The sequence below is a fragment of the Trichosurus vulpecula genome, chromosome 9, assembly GCF_011100635.1.
Source record: "Trichosurus vulpecula isolate mTriVul1 chromosome 9, mTriVul1.pri, whole genome shotgun sequence".
Taxonomy (NCBI): Eukaryota; Metazoa; Chordata; class Mammalia; order Diprotodontia; family Phalangeridae; genus Trichosurus; species Trichosurus vulpecula.
In genome coordinates, this window is record NC_050581.1 from 191,159,248 (window position 1) to 191,174,654 (window position 15,407).

Below are 15,407 nucleotides of genomic sequence, written 5' to 3' on the forward strand. Positions count from 1 at the left end.
AGGAGGAGTATTATGAGTGTAGGCCCTAATATCAATGACCATAATACAGCAAATTTAAAGTCTTTCTTATAAAATTTGATGAATTTGAATTATAGTTAAAAATAGTAAATTACGTCAGTAACAGCCTATTATATTATTTTTTAAATTAAATGTTTCTTTAACTATTTAAACTTGGAGAAGCTAATTTCAATACGTGAAATGTTGTAGCACCTCCACTGCCTCCTCCAAACCTCCATCAGGGTTCCCTGCTTGGTCATTCATTCTCATCGGTGAATGTGAGGGTCAGCATGAGTGCGTGGCACGGGGGACAGTCGGCTAAACTAAACCAAGAAGACCCGCTTCCAACACAGAGTGGTTGCATGACCCTGGGCAGGTTACTGACCCACTCACTGCTCAGTTGCAGAGACAGCGCTGACCTACATCAGCAGAACAAGTCTCCTGACTGAGGAGTTCTCGTGACGCCGTGATTCCCTCCTCTCTACGGTCAAAGTTGCCGTGGTTTTTGCTTTACACTCTTTCCCAAGGACATTAAAGCTTTTTAAAAACACTCCTTTAATTTGTCAGTGATAATTACATCAGTTAGTTATTGCATGAAGGTATCACGAGGCATTTAATCATTCTCCTATCACTGCTTCCACTTTTTTAAAATTAAAAATAATACTGCTATGAAACTCCTTTAACAGCTTTTTTATTGGCTTTGACAAGAATCAGGTTCTATTCCTAATAAGAGAACGACTGGGTCAAAAAGCACAATTAATTTGTATTTTACTGTATGCTACCAGGTGCCTTTACTCACCAAGAAAAAAAAATCACATCTTCAATTTCACCAGCAAAAAAAAAGTGTACCTGTCTCTTCATAACCTCATTAACAAATTAAAGTAATTCTGAGGTTTCACCTCCTACCTGGCAAAACGGACAAAAATGACCCCCCACCCTCCACATGTGGAAACAAGCACACATACACTATTGGTGCAGGCACAGAAGGGACTATCCTGTTCATGGTTTGGCCCAAGAATCCTATCATAGGATATACACCCCAAAGAGACAAAAGTCAGAGACAAAGGTCAATATATACAAGAATATCTAGGACGCCGCTTTTTCTAGTAACAAAGAACTGGAAACAAAGTGGAGGCCCATCAACTGGGGAAAGGTTGAAAAAGTACTAGGGGAATGTAATGGAACATCATTCACAGGATCACAGATTTAGAGCTGCAGGGTACCTTGGCCTATCGAATCCAACATGCTCCTTTGTACAAATGAGAAAACCAAAGCCCCAAAGGATGAAGGGACCCACCCAAGGGCCAGCTACTATGTCTAAGGTACGGTTTGATCGCAGGTCTTCCCAACTCCAGGCACCTAGATGCCCTTATTGTACCACAAGAAATGACAAAAAATATGAGTAAGTCAAAGAAACATGGGAAGAAGCGTATGAATTAATGCACAGTGAAATCAGCAGAACCAAAAGAATACGCTCAGTATACAGGAAAATGTATTAAAAAAAAAAAAGAAAGAAGAGTTCCCTTATGGTCCTGAAGAACAAACAAGGAAACCTATCACCCTCTTCTTGGCAAAGAGATGGAATTCTGCGAGCAAAATGTTGCACATGCTGCAAATGTAATCATTAAATCAGTCACTTTTCCTTAAAGGTTTTTCTTTGTCATAAGGTAAAGCTCAATCTCGGCAGGAAAGGAAGGAGAGGTCTCCACCAATGACATGTACAAAAAGCAAATAAAATTTTTTCAAGGAACATGATGTTCAGTACATATCTTTACTGAGAGAGGGTATTAATTATTTTTAAGAGAATTTGAACTTAGAAACACAGAAAATCAATGATGAAAGATGCCAGAGTCAATGAAATAAATACACAGAATGAAACAAATATTTTTGCAAATGGTCAATGTGGGAATTTGTTTTGCTTGACTATTCATATCTATTATGAGGATTTTGTTTTTCTTTCTTTGGGGAAGGGGGGATGGGCAGAGAAAAGGAGTAAATAAACAAATACTTGAGTACTGAATATAGTTTTTTAAAAAGAAACACAAATGCTGAGTTTTATACAGTAAATAAAACTTTATTTTTTCTCTGTTCATCCTAGATTGACATTGCCAACAGTCACAGATCAGCATATGATACAGTTATGTATTAACTATTTACAATTTACAGTATTTTTTTCCTGGAAAATATAAGTACAAAAGCGAAGTAAACAAATGAGGTACTGCCATTTGGATTCATCAGAAGCAAAAGCTTGAAGAACTAGTCTTTAGCAAAAAAAAAAAAAAAATCAACAAATCAAATCTGGATTATATTGTCAAATTCTTTTAATTCATCAGGAAAAAAAAATCTATCAAATTCCACCTCAAAATGTATTGCACAAGTCATTTAAACTAAAACAGAACCACCTCCCAAAAAAAAAAACCCAAATCACCCTAAAATAAATAAATTGAAGAGCCAAACCATCAAGTTCAAATCTTTAAAGGAGGTTGGAAAAAAGGGATCCAAGAAGTACTTGTGGGCTCGTCTCCGAGAATCATTCGTTCATAAGCCCGTACATCGGCCCCTCCAGAAGTGCCGCCGAGCAGCTCGAGAGAGGAACAAGCTGTCCCCAGCTCACCCCTCTCTAGGCAGCTCTAGCGGTCTTCATGATCCAGTGTTATCTCGAGGCCTCTCTCTAGGGACCTGAAAAGCAGCTTGTCATCAGTCCACCATGCCTTTTCTCAAAGAAAAACAGAGACTTGGACAGTTTTTTAAGCAGCACAGTTAAGGAACACTCTTCATCCCAATTTCTTCAAGATGACAATCGTAGCCATGACTGGAAAAGGATAAAAGGCAAAAAGTAAAATTTTCTGTTAACTTTTGGGACTAAAAAAGAACAAAACATTTTCTAAGAGTAGAATTCAAATTGTGATGTAAAGTCTAGTTATTAGCATAACGGTCCAGAAAGATTTCAAAAATAAATTCCACGAATCTTTTAATATTTCTCTTACTCTAATTCTATGAGCTTCCAAAACTATCTGTTCTCTTTCTGAAAAAAATGGAGGATCCAAAATTGAAACCAAATTCTGTTAAACAAAAAGCTATCAAAAATATTTACTTCTTCTAGTTCCATCTACCCAAAAGGTGCTTAATAATGGACCTATTTATTACAAGGAAAAAGCCCTTATTTTCCCTAGCAAAAGGAGGCCACCAAATCTTTACAATGGCCTTTCCCACTAAATACTGCTTGGCACTACAACACTTCAGAGTTTGAAAAATTAAGTCTTATTTGAAACTAGAGGTCTAATTTTTAAATGCTTGTGAGAAGAAAAAACTCTATAAATGAAGCCAATACTTCCCTTGCAAGGCTTCCCAGATTAAAACTATCAAGGAAGTGGATCAGACAGATAAATTTCTAGGCTAAAAAACCTATTGGAAATAAACAACAAAATGAGATTAAGAAATCAAAGGGAAAAAAAAATAAGAAAAAAAAAGAGAAATTAAAGGGAAAGACACCAGTCCCAGCTGTCTATCCCCCTCTCCCACCAACATTGTACATAATGTAAAATTTAACAGAAGAGGTAATAATTAAAGAGTTTGTGAAATCACAAAAGAAATGAGCTGATATTCTAAATCAATTTGCAAAATGAAAAACATACCTCACACGTATAATAGTTGGCCTTTTATAGATTACAATATTCATTATGAAGTTAGTTTAAGGATCAAACTGGTGTTAGATTAGAAATACTGACCTATTTTCTCTGTTGATATAAACTGCTCTGAGAAAACTTGGGGACAGCAAGTGTGGAATGTTTTTACAGCCACTGACGTGCTCTGCTAAAACTACCTTACAGAAACCCTCTCAAGCTCTTCATGTTACTTGCTTATGATGTGCGTAGACTTTGTACTACATCCTACCCCAGGAGAACGGAAATTCCTGGAGAGAGGGACTGTCTTAGGTTTGCCTTTGTGTTCCCCGTGCTTAGCAATGTGCCTACTACATGACAGGTGCCTAAGAAAAAAAACTGTCGAATTGAATTATCAAATTACTGTATTGAAATGAGAAAATTACAAATGTGGACTGCCATAAGTTAGTGCCTACAATGAACAGATTTAATTTTTTAAAAAATGATAAATTTGTGGGCTATTCACAGCTATTAAAACTTTTTTAAAGAAATGCTCAATAAACAGGAATGATATACATTAAATACAAGAAGAGGGTCAAACATAATCATAGATATCTTTAAATCAAAAAAAGCTTGAAAATGAAAATGTTATGAAAAGTCACCAGGATCAAGGTAATAGTTGTAACTACAAATAAACTTCATTCACTGATTACCCCCATTAATTCAGACTTGGTGAAAATTCACACATAGACCAGGCTGAACTTTTCAGAGGGGGTTGCCTGTCAAGGACTTCAATAGAATGAAGAAAATTACAAAGGGAATTTTTAGACAATATGACAGAACTCACTGAGCTAACAATTAAAACATTAAAATAGGTTCAGTGAGGTCTCTGACTGGGCAGACTTTGAAACATATTTAGTGTTATTAAAGGTAAAAAGAAAAACATTCTCAACAAACATTCTTAACATTTTCTCCCATTCAGAACTGCCTTCTACCACTCTGGGCACATTTTGTCATGTTAAATTTCAAATTATAAACTTGATATCTATAACATTAATACTCATTTGCCGTTTGCTTTGCATTTCTCTCTTGTTATCATTTCAAAAACAGGAATTCGGTTATTGGTGCTGCCATCTCTGGAGGGAGGGGAGGTGTGGTGGACACTTTTTACTCTTGTCCTAAAGATTTCCAAGAGCACCTTAAACCATCCAATGAGAACCTGAAGTGTTGATGTTTCATAAAATTGTGTCAATTTAACCAATGCAAAAATGCAGGCCTAAAATGAAGAGGTCTTTCTTAAGATCAGCTCATGACGAAAGGTTTTCATTAGAGAGGAGAATTTCAGGGAATTATGCATCATTTCATGCAGGCCATTCGATTCTGGGTAAAAGATACAGCGTAGTCTTCACTCACCCACATGCTAACTAAGCACAGACTGACGGCTTATTCAGAAGATACCACTGCGAGCTGAAGCAAACTACAAAGTCAGGAAGAAAAAAGCTCATTGAACGACTTTTTAAGAATGAACAATAAAACACAGCTAATGTGTATATACAAGGTTAACAAGTTGAAATAAAATTCTACTTCACTTTTTCTCCCACAATAAGGAGTTAAGGCCAATTATAAAGGATTTAAAGTTCCCTATGACTTTCCCACGCTAGGCACATACATTACTTGATTTCTGAGATTCCCTTTACAAATTGCACAAAAAGTTTGAAATGCTGATAATTAATGTCTATCCATGGAAGGTGGTGTAACTCATTTTAAGCAAATCCAATATACGAAAATTCAGAATTATAAAACAAATTAGATGATTATTTGCTATGCAAAAAAAAATTACTTTCTAAGAGTTTTTAAATAGCTCTGCCAGTGCATATAAAATATGATTTCATTTACAAACTATAAAACTGCAAAAACTCAATTTAGTTGCAACTTTTTTAGAAAGATCACAATTTTATAAATTAAGATACATCTATATTTTGAAATCTCAATGCCACACAGGTCACATTTAAATTACTACTGGATGAATATCTTGTATTTAGAGACAAGCCTGATAAAACAAAATGAAGTTTTGTCTGAAATGGATACTAGAATTGAAATTTCAGTTGAATCTCTCTGATTTAAACCCTTAGAGTCAAAAAACCAGGCCCAGATCACAATTCAGCGCTGTACTAAAGCAAACTTGTCTGAATGAAATGCATGTGCATTCATGGGGAAATATCCTAAGTACTGTGTAATTTCACACTTCCAAGTTAGTTTAAAGAGGCTCTACATAAACTGTTAATAAAAGCCAAATCTAAGAACTGAAGAGTTAGTTCAATTTCAGAAGCTTCATTCAATTTACATTCAAATTCAATGGGAGATTTGGGCATGCTCTCAAACCCCCTCGGATTTAGTAACATTTAGTAGCAGAGATTATTGATCCTTCCTCCACTGAGAATACTGATTTTCCTAATCTACAGTCCATTGGCCTAGCCTTCAACTCCCTAGCAGGAATAAAGGCTGATCTGGTCCGTTAGGAATCCCTCCATGCAAAAAAGGGCATAATCAACCATCCTGAAAACCCCATTCAGAAGGTTCTACTAAAACAAGGGGAAGGTGCTTTTGTACAAGAAGAGAAAAGGGGGAAAGAGGAGGAAGACCAGCTGTCACATTTTTTAAGCCATACAAGTTTGAAAGTTAGAAATAAAAGTGGATGGTTATTTGTATACAACCAGAAACAGTCTACACAGAAGCACACCAATCAACAAGGTAAGTAAGAAGTTATAAACCAAGCTAAATCTCTGTGACATTAATTTTGGCTTTCCTAACAGACCTGGACAATGAAAAGTGACAGAGGTCAGATTTTCATTTAAGTTCAATTCAAGTAAAAGTGAATTTTAATAAATGCTATTTTATGGCAGCTAGAGGTATGGACCTAGAGGCCAGAAGACCTGAGTTCAAATCCATCCTCAGACACTTACTAGCTGGGTGAGCCCAGGCCACTCTGCCTCTAACTCCACTTCCTCTGTAAGCTGATGATGCTGACGCCATCTGCTCCCAGAGTTGTTGTGAGGATCAAATGAAATCGTATTTCAAAAGTTCTATACAAATGCTAGCTGCTGTTATGATTATGAGCTACTGTGTTAACAAAGGACTTTATATACACACAGAGTGAATGTGGTATGGATTCCAGTCTGGGCCCTGATCCCAACGTGAAAGATTATTTCACAGATCTGAACTGCAGTGAACTCATCTTTACAAGGGGGACCTACCCAATAAGGTGACCGTAAAGAACAATTCTGATGATGACAGCCGGTAAGGTTCAGGTTTGTTTGTGTATGTATGGGTGTTCTAAACCAATGGAAAAACTGTATACCTGCTTAATATTCCTTGAATAGATTGCTCCTTTTTTTTTTTTAACCCTGACTAGAGGAAGGGGACTGTGCCCAGTGAATTAGGAACTAATTCCTAATCCCTCATCTGGTGAGTGAAGCATCCAACATGCCAGTGACTGACTAGCCAAGGGAGGCTGGCCTGGGGTTCAAAAACTTAGCTGATACCAATCTCATGCATAGGAGAGTCTTCTGAGGACCAAGAGCCATTCTTATATAGGACTAGAGCTGAGGCCGGTGTCTGAAAATGGACCTCTAGGATCCACACAAATCATGGTGGGCTAAAGATTCAGCCCAAGGATTCTTAGTGGACTACATCAGTTTAGTGGGTGAAAAGCAGCTAGCTTTTGTAGGGTAGATTTCTTATCTTCAGGCATTTGCAAAGACCCCATCAGCTTTACCATTAATATTTCTGTATACTACTTTTTCCCTTTGTGAATAAGCCTCTGGAAACCAAATTTATGGTCTGAAATGTGCAGTAGAGGGATCAAAGTAGCTCTATACCTGTAGACAGGATTTAGAGATTATAGGTTGGTAAATTACAGTATGAAGGAATCCCATAACCAAGGGGGGGCAAGGCTATCTGGGGACCAGTGAGGACGGATGATGCTGGTAATGACGACAATAAAAATAGACATTTATGTAGCATTTAAGACTTACAATCACCTTCTAAGCGTTATCTCATTTTATCCTAACAACTCACTAAAACAGGTGCTATGAGTATCATTACACCCATGAGGAAATTGAAGTTGATAAGGAATAGGGAAGCTAAGGGATCCCTGAAGCAGGAGATACACACACACACTCACACACACACACACACACTCTCCCCGCCCCCCCCCCCCACTCCCCACTCCCAGTTGTCAGCAGCGTCTCTTTCCTCCAGGGCCAGGGGTTTTCTGGTTCCCTGCACTGATGGGCTCCTGGCCAGGACATTCCATACAGAGCTAGTAAAGCTTATATGCTTTAATGTGTATAAAAGCATTACAAAACTTTAAAGGGCTATAAATGAAAACTGGTATTTTTCATCATAACAAAGCTACGTCCTAACACAATATCTCACAAAACAATTTTGTTACTTCCTACAACACATTTTCACTGGTCCCCAAGGAAGAACGAGCCCCCATGGCACGGTAGGAGTGAGGCCACTGGCAAGCTGCAGGCCAACTGCCCCACAGAGGTAGGACATGCACTGGGAACCTACTTCTTCCAGCTGCTGGTTGGAGGGGTGGGGGCGCAGAAGACAAGACTAAATTTAGCCAAAGAAAAGGTCTAGCAGAAGTTTTCAAAGTAGATGAAAATGAAATAACTTTTGTGGAAAACAAGGCAGAACCACTCTTGAAACTCCTTAGCCTTTCTGTGGGAGACAGCATACCCCAAAACATGCTGATCTGGTCTGACCAATGGCAAAGGAAAACGTAAGCTCTGACCCTCAAGGCTGGGATGGCAACAGCGGCAAAGCAGGAGAGTCAGGAAAGCACGTGATAAAAACGGAGGCAGATGTGGGAACAAGAGAAGGGAGGGGACACCTTCTCTACAATGACTCCAAAGATGTGTGGTCTTAGGAAGGACACAGATAGGACCTGCAGGCCCAGGGCAGCTCCCTCTCATCAGAGGTCAGGGACGCCTCCAGGCTGAGAACTCCCAGACCTCGTGCTAAACTCCAAAAACAGTTCAACAAGAACAGGGATAAGAGAGTGCCTTTCTATCTCTTTTCTGTATACATAGTTTGTTTACATTGCTTGTCAGGAAAGGGAATAACCATTTATGAAGGACCTACTATGTGCCAGGCATTGTGCTAGGTCAGCACTTTACAATTCTTACCTTGGTTATCCTTACAACCACCCACGGAGCTAGACGCTATCATTCTCCCAACTTTACAGATGTGGAAACTGAGGCAGATAGCAGGGAAGTGACTTGCCCAGAGTCACACAGCTAACAGGTATCTGAGGCCAGGTCTGAATTCAAGCCTTCCTGACACCAGGACCAAGAATCACCCTACCAGCTGTACCACCTGGCTGCCTATCAGTACCCAAGTATAAAAAACTCTTGTTACATAGACAGGTCCATCAGTTAAAATAATCACTGTACATCCAAACCAGGACACACAAGACTGACCAGGTCCAAGATCTCCAGGTCTGCAAAGTAAGTTAAAGCCAAAGTCGGTGAGCAGGACTGACCGCCACTGCCACTCGGCCATCAGGGGAGCCGCAGATTGAAGGCCTAGTCTTCCCCTCACCGGCTGTCTGAGCTGACTTCCCTCTGAGCCTCAGGGTCCTCCTTTGTTAGGATGGTAAGAATAATGCTTGTACTATCGACCTCACAGGGACCGAACGAGCTAAGAGTGGTAAAAGCACCATGTAAGTCTCAACGGAAGAGGCATGACGGAGGAGACCTGGGTTCAGAACCCTCCTTAGACAGCTGACTGGCTGTGTGACCAGCCACGATCCTCATCCTCTGAGAACCTTATCTCCTCATCTTCAGGAAGGAGCTGAAAGCACCGAAGCTTCCAACGGTCAGCCACACTGTGATGAACAAGGGTCATGGGTGGGGCTGCAGCCACATCAAACCCCTGCTGATGGCTAAATTTCCAGCTTGGTATTCAGCAAACACTACAAATTAGTTCATAACTTACTGTTTCTGAAGACTTAAAAAAGTGACAGAAAAAACGCTAACACTTCAAATTAAACTTAAAAATATGCCCTGAAGGCCAGCTGTTCAACAATTACCAGCACATCACTGGCATACCCTGATCAGAAACATGACCTCAATGACCCAACCATCACCAAAGCGAAACAATGCCCCCAAAACACTCAGCCCAGTACAGGAAGACAGAGGAACAGAGAAGATCAGAATGTTTTTGTGCACCACATTCCCAATTTTCATGTGAAATAGATCTAAACTAACTTTCTCAACACAGTAGGATTTTAATCCCAGTCTGATGATGTTCCACTTCTGCCTTCAAACCTGTTTTGCGGCTGCTCAGGTATTACCCACCTCATCCCCTCAATTTAACAAGTAAGAAACGTGAGGCCCAGGGCTGGTCAGCTACAGAGCTACCAGCGCAGGTCCATCTTCCCCCAAAGCTGTGGGGAACCTTAGGGAGATGTGCTCCATCCACAATGGGGCCCTTCTAATTCCAGACTAATGTCAAATGACACCCTCTCTCTGCTCCACATTCGTCCATATTGGAGTTTCCTCCCACCTCCATGGCTTTGTCTAACCTGCTCCTAGGCCTGAAACATATCACCGGCCAAGTTCCATCCCCTGGCTGCCCAGCCTCTTTTCTATGGAAATCCCATCCATTCTCTCAGTCAAGTTCAAAGGCTGCCTCTTCCACAAGGCCCCCTCATCTTCCTAATTGCTCTAACACTGATTAAGCATCTTGATTACAACTTCCTTGAGGGGAGACACTGTGTCCTTTTCATGTCTGTACACCCATGGCACCCAGAACAATGCCTTGCCCGGAGTAGGCATGTAATGTGGTTGAGGGGTTACACTGTACACATGGTTGTGTTTTATTTAGGAAAGGCCTACTATGTGCAAGGAACTGAACATAGTAGATGAAAAAATGAAAAGGACCGTCCTATTCTCCACTGAGACTTAACAGACAAGCATCTGTGCCAAGCCGAGTGCTGGGCACTGAGGGTTCAAAGACAACCAAGGAATAATCTCTGCTCTTGAGAAACTTCCATTTCCCTGGCCAGGTATCGGGTCAGAGCATTTGAACGCCGCCCAAGTCCTCCAAGAGATCCCATGACGAACCCCGTGACCTGTGACAGCTCAGTTCGGATCTCCAACCTTGACCTCCTCTTCTATAAAAGGAGGAGGCTGGCCTCAGTGACTGCCTGGTGTCCACTTCCCTTGGAGCCCTTAAGGAGAGCACAGACTTGTGGCCAAGTCTCATCAGAGAAGGACAAAGACACAAGAAGAAACAATGCTGTCCGGCTCTGGGCCAGGAAGCTGCAGATGGCATGCAGCAAAACGCCAGGGGTGAAGCTTCTGGAAGGGGTCAGGACTGGGGCAGGACCTCGAAGGAAGGGTAGGAGGCAAACAGGCAGAGGGGGTGAGGAAAGCTTTCTCTAAGAGCACAAGCAGCTTGAGCAAAGAAAGCTTCAGAACTAAAACCACCCTCTTAAGCCTTTTTTTCCAAGTAAAAGAAATTTTGAATTTCTGAGTGTTAAACATTTTCTAACTTAATTACATTTAGCAGATAATGGCTCTTTCAGCTCTAGAATACACTACCAGAAATGAGATAAGCTACAGAAGTACTTATTAAAAACCAATTATTTTTATATTATGATTAAATTTCTCCAAAGCCTAAGATTACATTCACAGGGGATGGGTAGGAAAGAATAGCAGAGAAATATCTCACAAGCACAAATGGAAAACTTTTCATCAATGAGACAGCACAAAAGTAAACATGCAATTATCAAGGTCATAAAGGCAAGTTTCCAGAATGTATTGCTGCCCAGTAAATAATGCAAGCCCCATTAAAACTTTATTGTCTGCACACTGCACAAGCCAGCCATCAACTGCCGATGGAGAGCAGCTGGCTCCAGGATGTGCCTGGGCTTTTTGCCTATAAGACTAAAATAAGAAGACTGCGGAGAAGAGTGAAGGCTGATCATTTTTGCCTGACCTTCCCAATCTGTTCATTTCTCCTCTAGAGCCTGACACACAGTAGGCACATAATAAATGTTTATCAATGGACTTTTCAAAATGAGGACTGGCAGATTTATTGAAAACTGAGCTAAAGAACAAGTCAGCCTTTAAAATTCTCTAAAAGACTAAGCACAGGCAACATCTGTCTGTCAGAGATGTCACAGCGGGGATTACCATTCAGGTAGAAAGTGGACCACATGGCCTTGAGGAGGAAAAGATAAAAAAAAATAAAGAGGCGATAGAGAGGCAGAAGACAAATGGGAAATGGGAAGCCTACAACTGTATCTAAAAGACACCCTGCTGCCTTCACTAATCAGGCATGAAGAAAATGTCTATACTGATATTTTTCGTGTCCGGGGCCTTCGAAGAGAGGTAGTTGTGCTTGGCATGACTTAGGGGGAATTTTTTTTTTCCAATCAGCTGATTTTACATAAAAAAGCTCTGTCCAATGATGAGTAACTACATCCTTCTCCCTTGTAGAGGGTAACAAAGGCTCAGTAATATTTGAATTCTATGATCAAGAATTAGTGAACCTTCAAAGCATTTGCTTCTGAATCAGGAAGCACAATCTCTAAGACGTTAATTGGATCAGGCTCAAAAGATTACTAATTATTCCAGAAAAAATGCCATCCATCCTCTAACTATCCTACCTGTGCTTGCAAATAACTAAGTCTCTAGTTCTTGGAAGGAAATCTATTTTGTCTTCTGAAATGCCCACTGACATAGGATCTTAGCTCCACCTCCGCAGCAGGAAATCCTTCTCAGTTTTTAGGCCTTCGAACAAGAAGGACTAAGGCAAAGTTTGCTTATTGGTAACTTCATGAAGTCATCTGCAAAGCCTACCAGTGGCCGGGCATCTTCTCGTTCTAAGATTTTCTGAGTCTGATCAGCAGGAAACTTCAGGACTGTAGTTATGACTTTTGCCATTGTCTAAAAGAAAAATTGAAGAGGATTAATGATGATCGTCATAGAAAATGAAGCCCAACAACAATAATTCGATATGCACTAGCTAGAAATCTGTTAACCAAGCTAAGAGTATTCTTCTTTAGAAATCTCAAAAGAAAGCCATGACAAATGAAGTATGATGTGAAGATTATCAATCAAGGAAATGAGATACAAAACTGAGTAACACATTATTCCAATCAGACAGCAATCCTGGAAGTCTTTTGATTGATCTTGCGACAAAAGGGTGCTTCACAAAGAGCAGAAGCTACCTGGCACTACCAAGTTCAAATACTCTTAGCCCTTTTCATCTTGTTAAGATGAACTTAGGAAAACTGCAATAAATGGCTCACCAATCAGTAAGGCCTTTTCCTTTGGAACAATCTATCTGAGAACTGATGCAATGACAAAAGATGTGCTCAAAGTAATCAGAAACGGATGGTCGCCCCAAGCCCAACTGAGACTCTATCACATCATAGATCTCACAAACACTGGCTACTGCGTGAACATGAACATGCTCAGGAGGGTTGGGGCTTTTAACCCCCAGACATGCAGCACATTGGCCTACTGGAAATACAGCTTAGATTTAAATAAACACAGGATGGATTGCTTTGCGGAAGACAGATGAATCAAAACATTATACATGGCAGCTTGCAAAACAAGATCCTAAGTTGTGCAGATCTGAACAAATAAGTCAGACTGTTACCCATAAGCTCCTGGAAAATTCTCCTCAAAGGATGAAACTTTCCCTATTTGGTTCTCAAGATGAGGAGTTTTGAGGGAAACAGAGAGGAAAGAAGACACCACTTATGAAAACAAAATAACAAATTCAGTGCTTCAATATAAAATCATGCCCAGCTGTCAGGGAGGCTAGAGACTCTTCATATATCATGTAGGAAGTTGGGAGAGAACCTTGGGAGCGCCTTTCCTTTGCCAATGTGGACTTTTGTACACATAAGTACGTCTCCATGGGGGTGTGTTTTGCTGAGTGTGTCCATGTACATATGGGGTGGGAGAATGTTTGAAATGAAATATTGTCTGTCATGAGCTAATTACTTTTATGGTCACATGTGACAAAAATCAATGCCATAATTCTTTCCCAATTTAAAAGTTTGTCATTAGAATGCCTGCTTTTACTTACTATAGAGTCAACATAAGGTGCAGGTACACTGAGAATGTCCCACTAACCAGGAACTAATATTGTAAACTATAAATTTTGATTTTTCCAATTCTCACATCCCTCGAGACTACCATGACAGGCTGAAAAATAAGACTCAAAAAGTATAATTCAGTTCTCAAAAGATTTTTAAAAACAACTTAGAGAAAGTCTTATTCCAACTCTCACCTTACTAATTAGGAGAGCACAGTCCTGTACTAAGTCTAAATTTCAAACATGTTGGTGTCTTAAACATGCCAAAATCAATATTTCATCCTAATTATTTCAGAGTTTATTTCGTAGCACAGTCACACAAGGTCAAAATTCGTAAGAGACCTCAGAGATCCATCTTTGGTGCACTGGACATAGGTTGTGCAAAGTCACAAAAATCTGCTTGTGCTACTCCAACATTACATACAGCTTATAAACATGCAACATTAAAGGGCTAGCTAACCTGCTGGGAAGGCACATACTGGACACATGTGTATCCAAAAATCTGTTTGAATAAATGAAATGCAATTAACTATTCTACCATTTGTCAATTTGCTAAACAATTTATTAGACACCACGTTAACAGGGAAAAAAGGAACATTCGCTTCGTCAGACTTTTTTTAACGTACAGTTGGTGAATTCACTACGATGTTCCTTTAAAAATTATAGAATTTGCTGACTGCCCAGTTAGGCAGCCTAAATTCTTGCCAAGAATGAAAGAAGATCCCATCTTAACAGAGATGCCCAGGCCCACTGCCATCGAACACTGTTCTAACAACACATTCCAAGTACAGTGGGGGAGAAATGGGAAGCTTAAATGGTGGAAACTATTGCTGATCTCCTTTTCTGTAAAAGAGAGGTCATATACAATAGCTGAGAGCAGGAAATGCTTTTTTTTAGCCCAAATGGGACAAAGGGCTGACTTTCTCTATTTACAATAGCTTAGATACTCAGGACCTAAGAAATAAAAAAAAGGGGGAGGAAGGCACTTTAGGTGCCGCTCTCTGTGATTTTAAAATCACCTACCATAAAAATGAAGGCCATCGCAAGCACTAGCAATAGCAGATGAAGCAACACAGGTCAAGGAAAACGTGCATCCTGCAGAATGTGGCAGAGCTGGGGATGAGGGTGACGGCATAAAGGGACGACACTCGTGGGCGCCATCATTGGTCGGCATGGAGAGGCAGCCAGCAAACCCCAGAAGGGGAGGGCTGTGGTTTGCCGTTTCTCAATACCAACTTGAGGACATTACAGAACTACATCATGTCATCTCTCACTTGTAGTCACTAGAAAAGCATGATAAAGGAGCTACATCATTTTACCCAGGGACAACAAAACAGACTTCTTCTTCCTCACCTTCTGGCAGACCATGAATCACTAAGCTTTCAGAAGAAAGCTCTGCTAATGCAATTCTTACATCTGGCCACAGGGGCTAAAACGAGGACACACCTAACACTCAATGGTAGATGTCTTTGACCTTCTCTGTTCATCCTCCTGCTACCCATGCTACCCCTCCCTCAGAGGGAGGCTGAGGCCGGATCCATTCCGCACATTAGCGAACAGAACCAGATGAAGGTGAACCCCTGTGTCCCAAGCACCAAATTAAACCTCAGCCTTCCCTCAGAGCACAAACAAGAACCGAGGGAGGGGAAGCCAAGGTCTGATGAGAGACCAGAAGAA

The 15,407-nt window shown here is 40.4% G+C and overlaps 1 protein-coding gene across 5 annotated transcripts in view; it reads right to left on the bottom strand.

Annotated features, from left to right (window-relative positions):
* Positions 1 to 2,050: 2,050 nt before the first annotated feature.
* GOLGA4 (golgin A4) overlaps positions 2,051 to 15,407 on the bottom strand; it is a 102,989-nt gene continuing 89,632 nt past the window's right edge. For 4 of the 5 annotated variants that reach the window (XM_036739022.1, XM_036739021.1, XM_036739026.1 and 1 more), the window contains 3 exons: positions 12,482 to 12,568; positions 5,013 to 5,076; positions 2,051 to 2,809 (listed from right to left, as the gene is read on the bottom strand). In XM_036739022.1, coding sequence (XP_036594917.1) covers positions 5,047 to 5,076; positions 12,482 to 12,568 — 117 coding nt within the window. In that variant the 3' untranslated portion in view covers positions 2,051 to 2,809; positions 5,013 to 5,046. The remainder of the gene's footprint in view (positions 2,810 to 5,012; positions 5,077 to 12,481; positions 12,569 to 15,407) is intronic. The other variant, XM_036739023.1, reaches the window with a different exon arrangement.